General features: G+C 44.2%; 1 protein-coding gene across 1 annotated transcript in view; it reads left to right on the top strand.

Moving 5' to 3' along the window:
* The first annotated feature begins 5,105 nt into the window (after positions 1 to 5,105).
* Positions 5,106 to 21,763, top strand: part of LOC132886222 (dynein axonemal heavy chain 5-like) — a 768,703-nt gene continuing 752,045 nt past the window's right edge. Inside the window, exons 1-4 of the mRNA XM_060920790.1 lie at positions 5,106 to 5,198; positions 11,917 to 12,051; positions 12,156 to 12,240; positions 16,934 to 17,100. Of these exons, the coding sequence (XP_060776773.1) occupies positions 5,106 to 5,198; positions 11,917 to 12,051; positions 12,156 to 12,240; positions 16,934 to 17,100 (480 nt within the window). The remainder of the gene's footprint in view (positions 5,199 to 11,916; positions 12,052 to 12,155; positions 12,241 to 16,933; positions 17,101 to 21,763) is intronic.

Here is a 21,763-nt window from a genome sequence, read left to right on the forward strand (position 1 = left end):
TCTAAAAGAAAATTAGTGAAGTCAAATAACCCAGATTCTCAACAACGACAGACAAACAGGCCAGAAATAAGCAGAAGACAAACAGGCCAGAAATAAGCAGAAGACAGTCATGTGTTAAGACATGAAATCATTGTTGCATGTTATAGAACTGATTTATTTAAAATGGTGTTCCATGAATGGTGTATATTCATGTTTTCATGGTAAAGGAATCCATTTCTGTTAAAGGAGAGTTCCAGCCAATTTCAACATGCAGTTGCATTGCTCACACACGTTACCCTTGGCTTATCAGTACCTGACGACACACCATTTTTTGTACAGCCCTTTCCGAGATCCTGGGGATTTCAAACGGGGCATGGCTTGTTGACATTTAAGGGCTGAGCAAAAAAAAAAAAAAAAAGTTGCATCTTTGGCTACTGACAAGTCAGGGGTAGCATGAGCAATACAACTGCACGTTGAAATTGGCCGGTATTGTCCTTCAAGTTTTTATTCAGTGTCAAAATGCCGCATTACATAGAGAGGATTCACCTATTCATGTATGTAAAGCGTACATTTCCAAGCCATAATGAATACTTACCAATGGTAGTGGTAGTATTCATGAAAAAGATGGCATTTGTAAATGGGCAGATTCAATTCTAGAAAGACTACCAAGAAAATTACATACTGGACCTTTAAAATCACATTGACGCATCTAACAAAGGTGTCATTCCGTGTGAAATTGGACACTTTGGGGGCTGACCAGCATGGATTTTAATGCAACTTGGTATGCCTTTTTAGTGACAAGGTAGAACCCCTGAACTGTATTTGCAGAAATCTGGCACCAATATTAATGTTGGTGCCCGATTTGTGCAAATACTGTTCTGGGGTTCTAGCTGGTCACAAAAATGCATAAAAAAAGTTTCATTAAAATCTGTGCCGGTCGGGCCCCGAAGTGTCTGATTTCACATGCAATGACCCAAAGGTAAATTTTAGGCCAACATGTCTTACTAGCCAGGGATCCCTTTAAAGCCTACTGCAAATGCAACAAAGGCATCCCCACGTTTGTTTTTGAAGGGAAGGAGGACATATTTACAAAGGCCATCACTTACTTTAACACACTTCAAAGTCCTGGACAACTGTGAAAGCAGAAACACACCTAGGGTAGATGAACTGAAGGGGTATGTGTAGAATGTCTCAACAGCATGGAACTGATAGTACACCAAATGCATATTACCTTCAAGCAATAGGATATTTTGAAGCAAACCAATGTCATTGCCTATTTTAATACAATTATCACCCTCTAATTTTAACACAAAACTGGTCCATGTGCAATTCTTTAAACTCCTGTATTCCTGCTCCAACACCCTGTGGTACGGGTCCACCGACATACTCTAACACAGCTCCAGCTTTCACATGACCTTTACGGACTCTCATTGGTGCGCTCAGACAAGCGACGAACAACCTGGGCAACTGGGAAATTTGGACCCCTCACCATGCGCTTAATCTCACCAAGAAAATTTTCAAAAGGGAACCCAGATATCACCTCAACACATCCATGCCGTTTAACATCATCACTTAAATGAACTAGGCCATGCAAATTATACACCAGAAAGCCCTCGCCATAAAGTCTGCCAAAATGTTTGACAAATGACACAAGGAGGTTCTTCGCACAGTCACACATCCCTACATCCACCTCAGGATTGGCCAGTATGAAAATAGCAACTGACAACAGCATGAAGTTTTGATATACAGGAGCCGCCAGAACATCATGGAGAACAGGGCCTGTATACAATAGGAACTGTCGTAACTCCGTAGCCTTCCACCTCCCCCTTTCCTCAAAAGCTCTTGGCTTCCTTGAGAACTCACATGGAATGCTATTCTTCAACTGCACTAGGTTCCTAGACAATAATTTAACCATCTGACTGGACAGCCTAGTTAGCAATGGCCCACTGCACCACAGGTCAAATAATCGGCGAACCACCCCAAGACAAACCAAGTGCATGTAGTCATGTGGAAAATCAAGTACCATGTCAATGTCAAGTTTAGTCAGGAGACTGTGCAACATGATGTTCCTCATCCAACATTTGCCTGAAACCAACATCTGTTCTTGCGGTGGAGTCAGTCTGTGGATAAGTCATGCAATTGCCTATATACACACCAGTTTGTACACATTTATCACATGCAGAATAGCCTGTATGACCCTTAATACCTTTAACAAACGCCCGGGCTGGAGCATCACACACGACAGAACAGACCCGCAGAAAAAAACATCTTTCCTTTGAACCAAAACCCAGACTGAAGACTAATCAACTCATTCACCAGGTCATTCAAATACTCTGATTGATTTGGGTTTGCAATCCCCTCCAAAAATGCCTATCACAAAGGGACATTTACCTACATCCTTCAATATGCCTAGAATGGGCCAGAGTTGCTGGTTATTGCTCTTAAACAATGGGAGTCCATCAAAGTTCAACTGTAACTGCAGGCAATGCTTACTAGGGAGTTTCATCCATACATTTTCAAGAAGGCTCGTTATAGCATTTAAAACACCAAAGTAAAAGAAGGCACCTCCTGCTACAGGTAGGATTTTGTAGTTGGTGACAGTTTTGAGGAGAGTCCTTCCATCTCTGGGCAAATTAGGGTGGTGAAAATGTAGGATGGATAACAAGGCAGTGAGTGCTACCATGGTTACATTGTTACAAAGCCCAATTCACCAAACTATCACCAAGGTCAGGTGTATGATCAAAAGGGTCGTCTCCATCACTGTCACTGTCCCAGTCATACATAACGTCATCACTTTCACAGTTTACAACATGATCTACATCATGTACAGTGTGGTCATCAGTCAGATCTCTAAAGTTACCCTCCTCAATACCTTGTAGCAAACTGGGACACTGATTTGACTGCCTTGCGTCTAAGATTGGATTTGAGAGAATGCATTTCATGAGCCATGCTTACCTTAGATCAGTTGAAATATTGAATAAATTACTTAAGGAATAAAAAGAACAGTTGAGACAGGAGCAAGACCAACATCTAATTACACAAACTAGTTTCAATTTGACATGAATTTTAACCCATTCCCTTCTAGTACTCCCAATGACAATGTATGGAAAATCTGATACCCATGACCTTGAAAAAAAAAGTATGTTCCACTTGGAATGTGTACTATTGAATGATTACTATTGCAATTTGTTTCATGGCAAACACTAGACTGGACTAAATATCTTGTAAAAGAAAGAGGGGCTGGCTAAAACAGACCAAAAAAAGGAAGTACATTATAGGCAGTTACTACATGATTTCAATTTTTTGGGGGGTGATTTTTGTGATCAAAATGACTGATTTTGCAGCGGCATTCTCCCTTTTGTTGTTGCGAAGAATTCTTTACTTCTAAACTGCATCAAAAAGTCTAAACAAGCTTAACACAAACACACCGTTTCCTTTTTATTTTCTGTAAGAATACTAACAAAGAATATTAACTTACTGAAGTGTAAAGATGCATTTTTTTTTAGAAACTGATGCAGGCCCATTCAACTACTTGAAAGAAAAGAAAGAAATGAAATACATAACATAAATGTGATAAAATTAAGGATGTTTTTATTCAGTAAACATTTAAAAAAATGTTCTACAACACTCTAGCCTAGTGACTTACCAGTAACAAAATGGTCTGAACATATTCTGTACTGTTGTAGACGAGAAGTATTCAGATCCGCTCTGCATAAAGCAGCCAAATACTGTCTCCTGGCAGAAAGCTCCTTGGTTTGCTTGTGTCTCATGCTGCGTTCATGTGCTATGGGAAGATGATATTTTCCAGTTGGGAAGTGGTATTTACCAGTGTGTTGTCTTCACATGCTTTTGTTGTTGTTGACAAATTTTAAAGATGGTGGACCAGATGCTATCGTTAGCAATAGCGTCTGCTCTGGATAGGTAAAAACAAACCATAACATTTTTAAAGGAAACGGATTTCTAACGTATTATTACACTTGTTAATGACGCAACATTGCATAGACACCAAAAACTACCCACTAGTACTAGTAAAAAAAAAAAAACCTTTAGTAGCGTACAATGCTTACTATTCAAGTGTCTTGTACCGCTCGCCACCATGTTGAAAAGGTTAAAGTTCATCTCATCTCGGCAGCTCGTGTATCAAAATTTTCTACGAGTTGCCCAGTGGAAAAATACCACAAGAGGGGGCGTTCATGTGTGCTTTCCATGTCGGCATTTGGTATTTACCATAATTCCCATAGCACATGAACGCAGCATTAGAACACCCTAACACAGCATAAAAGTTTACCATTGTAGGTTTTTGATGATCCAAGTGCCTCGTGGGTTCAAATACCGCGCGCTGCCGTTATTTCCCCCTAATCACGAGTTTGTTGGCCTTCCAATATGGCGCAGGGTTTGTTTACTTCCGGTTTCGCGCTTAAAAGTCCAAGGCATTTTCATACATTTCCCCCAAAATGCCCATTTGCACTGTCGGGACTTTACATAGACATTATTTTTAAAAAAATGATCGTCGTCCATCTTATTAATCTAGCGAATTGAATTGAGAATTCTCTGATCTCATTTAATCTCTGACGAAATCATCTGACAGACCGACAACAATCAATTTTAATCAGCATACCTCAAAGCATTTAATATTACTGAACAAGGTCAAGGGAACCCTAATCGTTTACGCGTCTTAAGGATTTTTTTTTTATAGAAGACTTACCTCAGGTTATTAACAGTTGCTCCGGCTTGACTTCACCGCGCGGGACCAGCAATCCAAAAGCACGTGGAGGGGGGAGTCTTCCAATTTAAACGTCTGCACACGTGACGTCACTGCAGTGACTTGAACGGCCATACATTTATAGTTTTATAGAATAATGTGTGTTTGATATGTAATGACTTCTAATATATATATATATATATATATATATATATATATATATATATATATATATATTTAAAAACATATTTTTTTACTACTAATAAAAAAATAAATAAGTAAATAAATAAATAAATAAATAATGAACAAGTCAGGGTGGCATGGGTTGAATCCGGGTGACGTCGCTGCCAGCTTGATAGGCAGCAAAGATCAGCCACCTACAGGACGATTTGCATATAGCGCTTTGCCGCCTGCCAACCGTTCAATGGGTGCTTTTGATGTTGACGCCATCTCCTCGCATTTACGTTGCCTGTACAAAATGGGTAAGACCAGTATGCACTCGCTGACCGCAGTGACAGTTTTGTGATGGGCTGAGCTATCTAGTGTTGAGAATTTAAATTGTAGGCATGCCTATTTGCTAGGACGGTTCCGAGATCAATATCTCTACCCACCCCAAAACAAATAGCCTAAGCCTGCATGTTAAAAAAAATATATATCTTGGTCTGTATAGGCCACTGGATTTTCTGTTAGTTTAAAAATGACCTGGCCCACTTGTGGTTGCCACGACTGAGCCGATGCAGAAACAGCCGACAGAGCCGCAGGTTTAATGGAAGCGGCCCTCTCCCGGTTGCCGTGACCCAGCCGATGCAGCGACTAACTGACAACCCCACAGGTTTTACGGAAGCGGGCCGCTCCCGGTTGCCGCGTCTCAGCCGATGCCGTCACTCTGCCGAGGGCGCCGCATGTTTTACGGAAGCGGGCCGATCCTGCTTGCTGTCTGGGTCCCGGCTTTGTTCCTGGTCCACCCTGTTGTCTTTAACTGTTGTGCCATTATGGCACCGCAGTGTTCGAAGTGCAGTTGATTTCCCCGCTAGTCCTCACCTCACCCATCCACTAATCTTGGGAACAAATTGGCTGGGGTTTAAAATGTTAATCTGGCATTTTACTTTCTGCAGGGATTTCCCTTTGGAATTTCCCACTGGAGCAGTCGCAATACGAAACTCAGACATGTTTTTGACCAAGTGAGAGTAATCAATGCTCAAAATCTCCAGCCTAACATTGCACTTTTCTATCTGTAATTCCCTGTTATTAAAAACAGGCTAGAGCAAGTGACACAGGACACCCAAACAGGAGAGGAAACAACCCAGTTGCTAGTTCTGAAGAGCCGTAAGGAACTTTTATTCCATGTGACTCATCAAAATCCCATCACAGGACATTTCGGTTAGGATCTGACATTGATCTGATGTCTGGCATTGATGAACTGTTCAGCTTCTATTGGCCAGGCATTTGCAGTGGTGTTCACAGGTGGTGTGCAGCATGTCATGAAAGTCAGCTGATGAATCTGCCAGCCACTCCAAAAGCACCACTGCACCCTTTACCCTTGATCGAAATCCCATTCAAAAGAATTGGCACTGGGCCATTAGATCGATCTGCATGAGGGTATCACTTTGTTAGTCTTAGTGGATTATGCAATGTGATACCTGGAAGCAGTGCATCAGTGCAACATTTCTTAACACACTGTCATGAAAGCACTCTTCTGCATTATCTCACGAGTTGGGATTCCAAAAGAAATCCTGACTGATCAAGGCCCCACATGCTTGAAAACACGATTCATAAGTTTGTTCATGGGGACATTAGAAATTGAAAGAAATGGCTCAACCCCCTTTTATTTGCAGTGTGGACATCCTAGATGACATCAGGGAGAATTGGGAGGAGGGACCTTCTAATAACAAAAATAAAATTCAGTATGTTCTTGACTTGAGAGCAAAACTCCACAGGCTGAGTCACCTAACCCAGGAGAATTTGCTACAGGCACAAGAACAGCAATCCCAGCTGTATAATAGTCTGGCTTGGCTATGTGAATTTGCATCTGGAGATAAAGTGCTCATTTTAATACTCACGTCAAGCTCTAAACTACTCAAAGGGTCCATAGAGAGGAGGTTCATGTGGCTCTGGTGATGGTTTCTGAGAGGAAGGAGCTGGGGCTGGAGGTAAGTCAAAGTGCAGCTCACTTCACCCTGGTCTGCTGCAGAGACCACCTCTCACCATCCCAGAGAGCACAGGTTGTCAGGTTGCAGGAGGATTTTTTTTTTTTGCCTCTGACTAGTCATACTAATCTCATAGAGCACTACATTGAAACTCCTGCAGAGGTGGTGGTGTGCAGCTGCTGGTACTGGCTCCCCAAACAAATAATTATGATTCAGGATGAACTCAATGCTATGCTTGACATGGGGATAATCGAACAGTCACATGGTGATTGAAGCAGCTCTGTGATTTTGGTTCTCAATACAGACAGGTTGGCCCTGTTCTGTCTAGACTTTAGAAAGGTCAACGTGTTTATCTAAATTTAACACATACCTGATGCCTGGCATTGAACTGTTCAGCTCATTTTTATCCAACACTAGATCTAACTAATGGAGGTTGCTAGAAAAGGAAAACTGCCTTTTCCGCTCCATTTGGGTTACGGCAGTTTGTCACTCTTCCGTTTCGGTTGTTTGGTGTCCAAGTGATGTTTCAGCATCTCATGGACAGACTCCTCCGGCCATGCAGTGCATATGCCGCTGCCAATTTGGATTACATCATTATTTACAATAATGATTGGCACTGGCATTTACAACACTGAAGGGCATTAATTACTAAAATCTGCAGAAATTAGAAATAAATTAGGAGAAATATAAAATTCAATTCTATTTACATTTTCAATTTGCTGTGCATTTGCAATATCTAGTAATATTAAATGTGGGTTGTCAAAGAAATTGAGTTTGGAGAGATTGAATTAAGCTATCAAACGTCCCCCCCCCGCTGATTGAAAATCACACATTACACATAATATCCATCCATCCATTATCTGTAGCCGCTTAGCCTGTCCTACAGGGTTGCAGGCAAGCTGGAGCCTATCCCAGCTGACTATGGGCAAGAGGCGGGGTACACCCTGGACAAGTCACCAGGTCATGCAGGGCTAACACATAGACAACCATTCACACTCACATTCACACCGACGGTCAATTTAGAGCCACCAATTAGCCTAACCTGCATGCCTTTGGACTGTGGGGGAAACTGGAGCACCCGGAGGAAACCCACACAGAGATGGGGAGAGCATGCAAACTCCACACAGAAAGGCCCTCACCAGCCACTGGGCTCAAACCCAGGACCTTCTTGCTGTGAGGTGACAGCGCTAACCACGACACCACCTTACACATATAGTGGAACATATTTTTAAAAAAAAAAAAGCCCAAACAATTACAGTGGTGCTTGAAAGTTTGTGAACCCTTTAGAATTTTCTATATTTCTGCATAAATATGACCTAAAAGAACATCAGATTTTCACACAAGTCCTAAAAGTAGATAAAGAGAACCCAGTTAAACAAACGAGACAAAAATATTATACTTGGTCATTTATGTATTGAGGAAAATGATCCAATATTACATATCTGTGAGTGGCAAAAGTATGTGAACCTCTAGGATTAGCAGTTAATTTGAAGGTGAAATTAGAATCAGGTGTTTCAGTCAATGGGATGACAGTCAGGTGTGAGTGGGCACCCTGTTTTATTTAAAGAACAGGGATCTATCAAAGTCTGATTTTCACAGCACATGTTTGTGGAAGTGTATCATGGCATGAACAAAGGAGATTTCTGAAGACCTCAGAAAAAGTGTTGTTGATGCTCATCAGGCTGGAAAAGGTTACAAAACCATCTCTAAGAAGTTTGGACTCCACCAATCCACAGTCAGACAGATTGTGTACAAATGGAGGAAATTCAAGACCATTGTTACCCAGCCCAGGAGTGGTCGACCAACAAAGATCACTCCAAGATCAAGGCGTGTAATAGTCGGCGAGGTCACAAAGGACCCCAGGGTAATTTCTAAGCAACTGAAGGCCTCTCTCACATTGGCTAATGTTAATGTTTATGAGTCCACCATCAGGAGAACACTGAACAACAATGGTGTGCATGGCAGGGTTGCAAGGAGAAAGCCACTGCTCTCCAAAAAGAACATTGCTGCTCATCTGCAGTTTGCTAAAGATCACATAGACAACCCAGAAGGCTATTGGAAAAATGTTTTGTGGATGGATGAGACCAAAATAGAACTTTTTGGTTTAAATGAGAAGCGTTATGTTTGGAGAAAGGAAAGCACTGCATTCCAGCATAAGAACCTTATCCCTTCTGTGAAACATGGTGGTGGTAGTATCATGGTTTGGGCCTGTTTTGCTGCATCTGGGCCAGGACAGCTTACTGTCATCATTGATGGAACAATGAATTCTGAATTATACCAGCGAATTCTAAAGGAAAATGTCAGGACATCAGTCCATGAACTGAATCTCAAGAGAAGGTGGGTCATGCAGCAAGACAACGACCCTTAGCACAAAAGTCATTCTACCAAAGAATGGTTAAAGAAGAATAAAATTAATGTTTTGGAATGGCCAAATGGCCAAATTTCCAATTGAAATGTTGTGGAAGGACCTGAAGTGAGCAGTTCATGTGAGGAAACCCACCAATATCCCAGATTTGAAGCTGTTCTGTACAGAGGAATTGGCTAAAATTCCTCCAAGCCAGTGTGCAGGACTGATCAACAGTTACTGGAAACGTTTAGTTGCAGTTATTGCTGCACAAGGGGGTCACACCAGATACTGAAAGCAAATGTTCACATACTTTTGCCACTCACAGATATGCAATATTGGATCATTTTCCTCAATAAATAAATGACCAAGTATAATATTTTTGTCTCATTTGTTTAACTGGATTCTCTTGATCTACTTTTAGGACTTATGTGAAAATCTGATGTTTTAGGTCATGTTTATGCAGAAATATAGAAAATTCTAAAAGGTTCACAAACTTTCAAGCACCACTGTACAAAACAAAACAAATGCACAGCTGTGCTCACGTCACATTCTAAGAATTATTTTCTCTACTTGAGTGTGAGCGACTGCAGATGTCATCAGTTTCCCCTCAGGATGACTCAGATATTGATGATTCTGATTCCGATTCTAATTCTGACTGAGGAGCCCGAGTCAAAGAAAAGCACGTTTCAGTCAATTTTCAGTGGATTAAGGAATTAAAATTTAGTCGAGAGAAGATGGCTTCCGATGTACGTTCAGTGAGGATGGACCTACGAGGGACTCTACCGATAATTACCGGAGAAAACAAATGGAAATTAAAGGTGAGAGGATTTTACTTATCTTTAACTTCAGATCGTTTTTTTTTTTACATCCAGGACATTTCCTGTGGAAATACACTGAAGTTACATTAATTTGTCTGTCTCTATGACAATTGGAAAAAAAATTTAAAAAGTGCAGAAGTCCCAAGTTTCAAACTTGCAAATGCTGGTCCATTTCTGAAGTGATGCCGCAGGCTGAAGCCGCACGGTGACCGATCGGTCGAAGCCACCAAGAGGGGAGGGTGTGAGAGGGAGGTATCTCCTCGAGGAAAGAATGAAATTAAATGACGTTTGAAATATGCAGCTTCCAAGTATTTAATATTTTTATGAAACTTGTAAATGGATCGTGTATCTGCTGACAGTTTATAACAGCACATGTTTAGCGTCTCGCAGCACTGAGCTGTGTTTATTTTTGACGGGGCAATGACCTTGACATTTCATAAATCTTATTGTCTTAAACGTTAGTCTTAGATCATTCCAGACATTAGGATGTTAGAGGCTTACACTAGAGTCTATCAGATGCAGATCTAGATTTTAGATAGCCTACATTAAAACACCGGGATATTTCCAACATACGCATCTCTTTAAAACCAGCATATAAAGGGACATTTAAGCATTAAGCCTGTGTGTGTGTGTGTGTGTGTGTGTGTGTGTTATATATATAAAACAGATATGTTTTCAGCCTAGACTTAAACACTGAGACTGTGTCTGATTCCCGAACACTACTTGGAAGGCTGTTCCATAACTGTGGGGCTTTGTAAGAAAAGGCTCTGCCCCCTGATTTAGCCTTCACTATATGAGGTACCAGCAGATAGCCTGCACCTTTTGATCTAAGTAGGCGTAGCGGGTCATAGAGGAGCAGAAGTTCACTCAGGTACTGTGGTGCGAGACCATTCAGTGCTTTAAAGGTCAATAGTAGTACTTTATAATCAATACGAAATTTGATTGGGAGCCAATGCAGTGTGGATAAGACAGGGGTGATGTGGTCATATTTTCTAGTTCTAGTAAGGACTCTTGCTGCTGCACTTTGAACTAACTAGAGCTTGTTTATGCACTTATTGGAATTGGTCAATCCAATGAGTGCTGTAAACAAACCTTTTTATGAAGGCACAGAGAAGCTACCAGCTGTAGTCAATCATGAGTACCAGTACTAACAGGAAGTTAAAAGACCTCGGCCTTGGCAAGATAAGAGACATTTTGGAAGTTTCAGCACCTCTGAATTAATAATCTAAGTCAGCATATGTAAATTTCTGACCCTGTATGTATAATTTTGACCCTGTGTTGATTTCAGAAAATCCAAAGAAAATTAAAACTTGTGCACCAAATTCAAATGTGTTTTTTTAATATTATTAAAGATGTATGCTGTACAATCATTTTGCCACAGAAAAAGAACAGTTCAAAGAAATTACTGAAACCCCAAATATTGCCATGACATTCATATCCAAGATGATATTCGTCACTGTATGTGAACTTCTGATCACAACTGTAGCTGACCTTGTTGGAGTGGTGCTATTTACAATAACTTCCCTCACGATTATGCAAGGCACAACATGCTCCCTTAGTAATATTCTTACTGAAAAATATACCACTTAGATAAACTTCTACTTTTATTGTGACCTTTCATGTTTCTTTAAAAATTAGATGATAGAATTGTGCACCATTATCATCCATGTCCATTTTGCACTTTGCCACTTTTTCCCCCTCATTTTTTTTTAACTCATTGAAATAACATTTTTTGAAGGATTTTTCTCTAAAACAAGATTGTAAATCCAGACTGCCTAGCATGGTCTCATTCACATATTTCCACTTGTGTCCATGGCAATCACTTTTTGATTAATCCAAAGATTCCTTTGGAGACATTGGTATCTTCCTTTGACATTGGCCATCTACATTTTATGTTATTTCTTTTTCAAGTCTGTCTCTCAGCAAAAGCAGAAGGAAGAGCGTGAGGCAAAACGAGCACGACTGGATGGCAGACACAACTACCTGCTGAGTATTGTGGCTTCCTGCGTGGGCCTGGAGAAAGCGGAGGTGGAGGATGCCATTTTGGAAGACGTTCAGGTCTGATAATGATGCACTGTATGTCAAGGAATTGCTTTTGGCTCTGTCCAGTACCTATAATGCCTATAATGACAAACTCAAAGCCTGTTTCAATTCTGATTCAGATTGATCGGATGGAACAATTCTTTGCTGTTGGTGGCCTTCGACACCTGATGTTTTATTATCAAGACACAGAGTCCACAGAATCAGGTTAGTGTATGATGGACCATCCATTCATTATCCATAACTGCTTATCCTGTGCAGGGTTGCGGGTAAGCTGGAGCCTATGTCGGCTGACTACGGGCGAGAGGCGGGGTACACCCTGGACAAGTCGCCAGATTGTCACAGGGCTAACACATAGAGACAAACAACCATTCACACTTACCTTCACACCTGCAGTCAATTTAGAACCTAACCTGCATATCTTTGGACTGTGGGGGAAACCAGAGCACCTGGAAGAAACCCATGCCAACATGGGGAGAACATGCAAACTCCATGATGTAGTGTGATTATCTAATAATATGGTTAATTATTTGGATATCATAGGGTCCAGACTTATGTATAAAGTGCATTTCCTACAAATGTTAATCCTAAAAAAGTACTAATTTGACCTGTTAGTATGAGGACTACACAAACTGAGTAAATGTGTGTTACATTTGAAATAAATATGCTGTCACAACAATCACAACAATTAAAGTTGTGTTCATAACTTAAATTTCACCTATTTAAATTTCTAACTGCTGAAAATGGTTTGGTCTCAGGAGTAATTTTTTTTTTAATATGCCTTTTTTGAATATGCCTTTTTTTGAATATGTCAAACTTGTGTTGTCTTTCCTAACTGGAACCATACTTTTGAAAAAAAAAGTTACAGCTAATCTACAAGACAGAATTAAATGCTTATTTTTAGGGCCTGAGCACCGTTCAGTGAGAGACCCTATTGTTTTTCGAAGGAATCTTCTTCTTATTATTATCTCGTCTCCTTCCGCTTTATCCGGGGCCGGGTCGTGGAGGCAGCAGTCTAAGCATGGAAGCCCAAACTTCCCTTTCCCCAGACACCTCGGCCAGCTCCTCAGGAAGAACACCGAGGTGTTCCCAGGCCAGCCGAGAGACATAGTCCCTCCAGCGTGTCCTGGGTCTTCCCTGGGGCCTCCTCCCGGGGGGACATGCCTGGAACACCTCCCCAGGGAGGCGTCCAGGAGGCATCCGAAAAAGATGCCCGAGCCACCTCAGCTGATTCCTCTCGATGTGGAGGAGCAGCGACTCTACTCCGAGCTCCTCCTGAGTGACTGTGCTTCTCACCCTATCTCTAAGGGAGCACCCAGCCACCCTGCGAAGAAACTCATTTCGGCCTCTTGTATCCGCGATCTTCTTCTTTTGGTCATTACCCAAAGCTCATGACCATAGGTGAGAGTCGGAACGTAGATCGACCGGTAAATTGAGAGCTTCGCCTTTTGGCTCAGCTCCTTCTTCACCACGATGGACCGGTAAAGCGACCGCATCACTGCGGAGGCTGCACCAATCCGCCTGTCGATCTCACACTCCATCCTTCCCTCACTCGTGAACAAGATCCCGAAATACTTAAACTCCTCCACTTGAGGCAGGACTTCTCCACCAACCTGGAGAGGGCAAACCACCCTTTTCCGGTCGAGAACCATGGCCTCAGACTTGGAGGTGCTGATTCTCATCCCAGCCGCTTCACACTCGACTCCAAACCGCCCCAGTGCATGCTGAAGGTCCTGGTTTGAAGAAGCCAACAGGACAACATCATCCGCAAAAAGCAGAGATGAAATCCTGTGGTTCCCAAACAGGATTCCTTCCGGCCCCTGGCTGCGCCTAGAAATTCTGTCCATAAAGATTGTGAACAGAACCGGTGACAAAGGGCAGCCCTGCCGGAGTACAACATGCACTGGGAACAGGTCTGACTTACTGCCAGCAATGCGAACCAGACTCCTGCCCTGTTCGTACAGGGACCGGACAGCCCTTAGCAAAGAGCCCCGAACCCCATACTCCCGAAGCACCCCCTCACAGAATACCATGAGGGACACGGTCAAATGCCTTCTCCAGATCCACAAAGCACATGTGGACTGGTTGGGCAAACTCCCATGAACCCTCGAGCACCCTATGAAGGGTATAGAGCTGGTCCAGTGTTCCGCGACCAGGACGAAAACCGCATTGTTCCTCCTGGATCCGAGGTTCGACTATTGTCGAATTCTCCTCTCCAGTACCCTGGAGTAAACTTTCCCTGGGAGGCTGAGAAGTGTGATTCCCCTATAATTGGAGCACACTCTCCAGTACCCTTTCTTAAAAAGAGGGACCACCACCCCAGTCTGCCACTCCAGAGGCACTGTCCCTGACTGCCACGCGATGTTGCAGAGGCATGTCAACCAAGACAGCCCCAGCTCCAGAGACTTGAGATACTCAGGGCGGATCTCATCCACCCCCGGTGCCTTGCCACCGAGGAGCTTGCAAACCACCTCAGTGACTTCGGCTTGGGTAATGGACGAGTCCACCTCTGAGTCATCAGCCTCAGTCTCCTCAATGGAAGACATGACGGTGGGATTGAGGAGATCCTCAAAGTATTCCTTCCACCGCCCGACAATGTCCCCAGTCGAGGTCAACAGCTCCCCACCCGCACTGTAAACAGTGTTGGCAGAGTACTGCTTCCCCCTCCTAATTACAAAATATTGGATATCGTGAGTCTGATGATATAACATATACAATTCTGTGTACACTCATACACACTCAGTCATATGCATATTTATGCATACACTCATACACTCTCTCACAAGTACGCACTCACATGCACACGCAATGTCTATGAGCACACTCTCTTTCACACACACACACACACCTTCTCTCTCTCCCTCTGACAAACACACACACACACACACACACACACACACACAAAATAATAGTGACCTGCCATCATTGTGCATTTTGTTGCAGACATATGAAAACTGTGTACACACACACACACACACACACACACTGCAGACATAGGAAAGCTAAGATGACTTAAGATAAAGATAAAGTGAGATAAAGATACGGAGGAGACACATGTATAGTTTTGTACATATATAAATGTACATTTTCACACAGCAGTCATGGCATTTTCAACATGCACATTACTTTTGAACATTTGATGAATATATTTCTTCTTCTTCTTCTTATTTTTCTGTCGCGCTTGGCTTTTTTGAGGCATTTCCCATGCACGAAAACTCATGAAATTTGATACACACATCAGTCATTGTAACTGCTTCTCAGCCACAGACGTTTGGCCCCGGACATGGCCCAGGGACTTCATAGCGCCCCTTTTTCCATTTCCCATTGAAATGAATGGGTAGAACTTTGGAGTTCTACCCAAAGTTCTACCCTTTGGATGATGTCACGCCCAACAGGAAATGAGATAATTGGGCTTATATGCGTTTGGACACATGGTCATTTATAACTTACTCCTCCTAGATGGTTCATCAGATTCATGTCAAACTTGGCAAACATGATGCCAAGATATTGCTGATGCCAAGAAATTGCAAAGGGATTTTTGATATCCCTTTGGGATTTTTGATTTTTGATATAAATGACGGACCCTATTGCTCAGACACCCGAGCACCGTTCGGTGCGAAGACCCTATTGTTTTTCGAAGGATTATTATTATTATTATTATTATTATTTTTCTGTCGCGTTTGGCTTTGTTTAAGGCATTTCCCATGCACGAAAACTCATGAAATTTGATACACACATCAGTCATTGTAACTGCTTCTCAGCCACAGACATTTGGCCCTGGGCATGGCCCAGGGACTTCATAGCGCCCCCTAATTGAAACAAAACTCTTCAGAACTTATGGCCAGAACCTTACTCAGAACCCTTAGATCAGTACAAAAATGACATGAATCATGATAGTTGTCCTAGCAACACACACACACACACACACACACAATAATAGTGACCTGCCATCATTGTGCATTTTGCTGCAGACATATGAAAACTCTGCATGTGTACACACACACACACACACACACACTGCAGACACAGGAAAGCTAAGATGACTTAAGATTACAGCGTAAGATAGAGATAAGGAGGAAACACATGTATAGTTTTGTACATATATAAATGTACATTTTCACACCACGGAAACAACACACACACACACACACACACACACACAGTCTTTGTCTGTCTATCTCTCATCCATCAAGCAGTCATGGCATTTGCAACATGCACATCACCTTTGAACATTTGATGAATATATGACATGTCACTGTTTTGTTGGGTGGCAGGATGTCCTGGGTTGCGGAACCACACGTGCGAGGGCCCGTCAAGGCCGCTAGCGGCTTTAATTATGATTGCTATTACATCATAATTAGATGATGTGCACTAGTTATTTTATTTCATTTGCCTCATTAAAGTATGTAACAACTTAAAACAGTCAACACATTTTACTTCATTTTATTTGTCTTATTTAAGGCATGAACAGAACAACCTAGCTTAAAATTAGTATGCTGTCTGTTAAGTGTCACAGGACCTAAAACAATGAAGATAAACTTGTGTACAAGAATTTAGGGAAGCAATTATGAGACTCAAAGTCAGAAATAAAGTGTGTAAGAAAAATAACAAACATAGAGATTTGCAATAATGCAACACACACAACAGGAGTCCACATTTATATCACATTCAGAAATAATATTATTGATTAATTTGCTGTTAATATCTGAATATTTGTGACAATAAACCACAAATTCACACCAAATAAGCTTTTGATGATCCTTTTAATATCAGCATGTGCAAAGTTTTGCACTTAAACGTGCTCATGTGTGTTGTATTTTATTGTCAGGTTTAAGTTAAATAATTAATCTTGATCTAAAATGTACTAGAATGTATCTAAAATTGGAGAAACACTTATTAGCTTCATCTGTTTTCTTGTCTCCAGTCACTGTTGCCTCTCCTGCGATCCCTAGCAAGAACGCAATAGTGTTTGTGACGGAGGGCACTGATGTCGCTCTGACCGGTGTGTGTGTATTCTTCATCCGGGCGAGTACCTCCAAGGCCATCACTGCCGAGAACATCCATAGAGTACGTCTGCCTAATTTAAAACACTATACATTTGTTTAACCTTTCAGAAGCCTTCATGCAGTTTATTTGTACTTATTAGAAAGTAGTTTCCCAGCTTCCCTGAAACAGCTTAGCATTTCTATTTCTTAAACCTTCTGAATGGAATTTCATTTGGTTAATTGATAAGTTTTCATTTATTAACATAATTCTAATATGAAATCACTGCAACTCAAATCAGTGTTTCATACACCATTAGAGTTAACACTATTTGAGCAAATGGTCATTTAGAGTATATTTTAGACTACATATGAGTTATCTACGTTTATTTTGAGGCTTTTTTAGTGTTTGTAGAACCAGAGCAGGTGGGTGGAGCACAGAAGCATGGCAGGCCAGAACTGAGTTCTCAGAAACTTTTATTTTTGGTTATATAGGTGGCTTTTCAGCTGATTCACTCTCTCACACATACGCACACACATGCATTCGGGTTGGGAGAGAGCTCCCTTTCTCTGCTCTCTCTCTCTGTCCTTTTTCTAGGGTGCGGTCACTGGGGAAGACACACAAACACAGGTTAACTCACATGTGTTAACTCACATGTGCAGTGATTCTGCCACTTACCTTCCCTGACTCCACCCTCCATTCACAGACTGACGCTTGACCACGCCCCCGCTGCCACATACCCCCACTGCCCGACTCAGGCCAGGGAGCTGTCCGGCCTGCAGCTGACTCCCCCCCCTTGACGGGAGAGGAAATATGCCACGGCCATCTGTGCCCCCGGCCTGTGAACCACCTTGAACTTAAACAGCTGGAGTGCCAGATGCCAACGGGTGATCTGCGCATTGGGATCCTTCATGCGGTGGAGCCACTGGAGAGGGGCGTGGTCCGAACAGAGGGTGAAAGGGCGTCCCAGTAGGTAGTAGTGGAGGCTGAGGACCACCCACTTGATGGCAAGGCACTCCTTTTCTATGGTGTTGTATCAGCCTTTACGCACTGACAGCTTCCGGCTGATGTACAGCACTGGACGATGCTTCCCCTCCACCTTCTTGGACAGAACAGCCCCCAGCCCTCTGTCCGATGCATCCATCTACAAAACTAAGGAGAGAGAAAAGTCAGGGGAATGTAACAGTGGCCCCCCACACAGTGCAGCCTTTACCTCAGAGAAAGCCCGCTGGCATTGCTGTGTTCACTGGACCGGACCTGGTGCCCCCTTTTTAGTGAGATCAGTCAGTGGGCTGGTGACGTCTGAATAATTAGGTATAAACCTACGATAGTAGCCAGCCAGCCCCAGGAACTGTCTCACCCCCTTTTTGGTCTTGGGATTCGGGCAGGCCGCAATCGCTGCTGTCTTATTAATTTGGGGACGCACCTGCCCATTGCCCAAGTGGAAGCCCAGATACCGTACTTCCACCCGCCCAATTGCACACTTCTTTGGGTTGGCTGTGAGACCCGCTCGCCTCAGCGACCTAAGGACGGCCCTTAGATGTTTTAGGTGTCGCGGCCAGTCATTACTATAAATAATTACTATAGTCCAAGTATGCAGCCGCGTAGGTGGCGTGGGAGTGGAGGACCATATCCATTAGCCGCTGGAACGTAGCGGGCACCCCAAACAGCCCAAAAGGAAGTGTGATGAACTGGTGTAAGCCAAGCGGTGTGGAAAAGGCCGTTTTCTCTGGGGATAATGGAGTCAAGGGGATCTGCCAATATCCCTTTGTCAAATCCAGTGCCGAATAAAAACGAGCCATGCCTAGTCGATCAAGCAACTCATCAATACGAGGTATTGGGTACGCATCAAATTTAGACACCGTGCTGACTTTTCTATAGTCCACACAGAACCGGACCGACCTTGGGCCTTGGGAACAAGACCACCGGGCTGCTTCAGTCACTATCGGACTCCTCGACGATGCCCATTTCGAGCATGGCCTCTAGTTCTTCCCGAACCACCTTGTTTTTGTGTTCGGGCAGTCTGTAAGGGTGGCTGCGTACTACCACCCCCGGGGGCATCTCAATGTGGTGTTCTATGAGGTGGGTGCGGCCAGGCAGGGGCGAGAATACGTCAGAAAATTCTGTCTGCAACTGGGCAACCTCCGTGAGTTGGGTCAGATAGAGGTGGTCTCCACAGGGGACAGGAGCGGTGGGCGATGTCAATTTTACTTTTTGAACCTCCGGCTCTAGCTCTGCCTTCTCTGGAACCACCGACACCAACGCCACGGGGACCTCCTCGTTCCAAAGTTTTAACAGACTGAGGTGCTAAATCTGTAACGCCCTACTCCTGTCCGTTCGCCAGACCTCATAGTCGACGTCCCCGACTCGCCGTGCGACCTCAAAGGGTCCTTGCCACCTGGCGATCAATTTGAAGCTCGTCGTGGGCAACAACATGAGTACTTTATCTTTCGCTGTGAATTCCCTAAGGCGCGTGCCCCTGTCGTACAGACGGACTTGACGTTCTTGGGCCTGCCGCAAATTCTCCTGGGTTAGGTGTGTGAGGGTGTGGAGTTTGGCGCACAGGTTGATAATGTATTGAATTTCATTTTTGCTTGTTGAAGGTCCTTCCTCCCAATTTTCACGCAGCACATCTAAAATGCCACGCGGCTTATGCCTGTATAATACTTTGAATGGGGAGAACCCCGTGGAGGCTTGTGGGACCTCTCGCACTGCGAATAACAGGGGCTCGAGCCATTTATCCCAGCTGCGTGCATCCTCGCTTACAAATTTTCAAATTATGTTCTTGAGGGTGCAGTTGAACCATTCAACTAAGCCATCCATTTGTGTGTGATAAATGCTGATGCAGATAGGCTTAATTCCCAGTAACCCATACAGTTTGCTCAGTGTGTGTGACATAAACGTAGTGCCTTGATCAGTCAGAATCTCTTTGGGGGTTCCGACTTGGGAGATGACGTGGAAGAGTGCTTCCGCAGAGATATTGCGAAGAGGCACTGCTTCCGGATATTGCATTGCATAGTCCACCAGAACTAAAATAAAGCAATATCCTCATGTTGACTGATCTAATGGCCCGACGAGATCCATCCCAATTCTTTTGAACAGGGTCTCGATTAATGGCAGAGGGCACAAAGGCGCTTTTGGAATGGCCGTTGGATTTGCTAACTGGCATTCGCGGCATACTGTACACCACCTACAGACATCGCCACGAATCCCTGGCCAATAGAACTGGGCCATTATTCGGGCTAGTGTCTTATCCTGCTCCAAGTGTCCGTCCATGGGATTAAAGTGAGCTGCCTGGAATATAAATTCCCAGCGGCTCTTTGGAATCAAAAGCTGTGTTATCGGTTCCTTCGTCTGAGTGTCCTGCGTCACTCGGTATAACCTATCCTTAATAATGGAGAAATAGGGGAAGGAAGGGGTGGCGTTTGGCTGGAGCGTTTGACCATTGATTACTCTCACTTGGTCAAATGCATGCCGCAGAGTCTCGTTTCTTGACTGCTCTAACGGGAAATCCGCAAGGGATTCCCCAAGAGAGGGAGGAGGAGCCTGCTGCTCCTCACTCTGACACGGTGATGACGTAGACGGCTCTGTGACAGCTGCTCCCACCAATGCCACACCGGGACCTCCCCCCGCTAAATTATGTCAGGCCCCACTCTTCACTAAATGTGACATTAATTCCCGAAATCCCGGCCATTCAGTCCCCAAAATTATCAAGTGGGTAAGACGAGGATTAACCGCTGCCTTTACTCTAAATTTCTCCCCTCGAAATAGAATGTGGACCGACACTAAAGGGTAGTTGTGAACATCTCCGTGCACACACAACACCTTCACCAATTGTGCTCTTCCCAATGCCTCGTCTTGCACCAGGCTTTGGTGGATTGAGGTCTGATTATAGCCGGAGTCCACCAAAGCCTGATACGTATCCCCTTGGATACTCACCAGTATGCGATACGCTCCGGCCCGATCGAGGGCGGTCCCTGGCGTGTCAGGGATCTGGAGCACCGCGCCCACCTCCATCACTGAGCACTGATGCTGGAGGTGCCCCGGCTCCCTGCAGCGCCAGCATGCCGGCCCAGGCTCTCCCTCTGCACCGGTGTTTTGGAGCTCACTCACCTGAGGGGGGGAAGACACAGACATGGAAGTAGGAGATGGTAGGGCACTGCGGCTGCGGCGGGCCGGCTGGGGTGGAGCCGGCCCCCACCTCCGCAGTGGGGGAATGGGGTGAGGACGAGAAACAGAAGGGGAGAGAGAGAGAGAGAAGAGAGGGGAGAAGAGGATACACGCTGTCCTGCCATCGGAACAGCCGCCATATGGTCCTCTGCCAGCTCGATGGCCTGATCCAGTGACGCCGGGCGATGGCACTGGACCCACTCCACTGTTCCTTCCGGAAGTCGGGTGATGAATTGTTCCAGCACCACCAGATCAATGATTCCCTCGGCGTCATGGTTGTCGGCCCTCAGCCACCGCCAGCAGGCATCCCGGAGTTGCTGGCCAAACACGAATGGCCGGCCGACCTCCTCTAGGCACAGTGCGTGGAAGCGCTGCCGTTGCTGCTCCAGGGTGCACCCCACACGTTGGAGGACGGCCCTGCAGAGGTTGGCGTAGACCAGCTGGCTGTCAGCAGGGAGCTATAGCATGGCCAGCTGCACCTCGCCCGTTAGCAGGGGGAGGAGGCGCACTGCGGGTTGTTCCACCGGCCAACCCCATGCCTCTGCTGCCTGCTCAAAAAGAGCGAGGAAGGCTTAGG

The sequence above is a fragment of the Neoarius graeffei genome, chromosome 5 (assembly GCF_027579695.1).
Source record: "Neoarius graeffei isolate fNeoGra1 chromosome 5, fNeoGra1.pri, whole genome shotgun sequence".
Taxonomy (NCBI): Eukaryota; Metazoa; Chordata; class Actinopteri; order Siluriformes; family Ariidae; genus Neoarius; species Neoarius graeffei.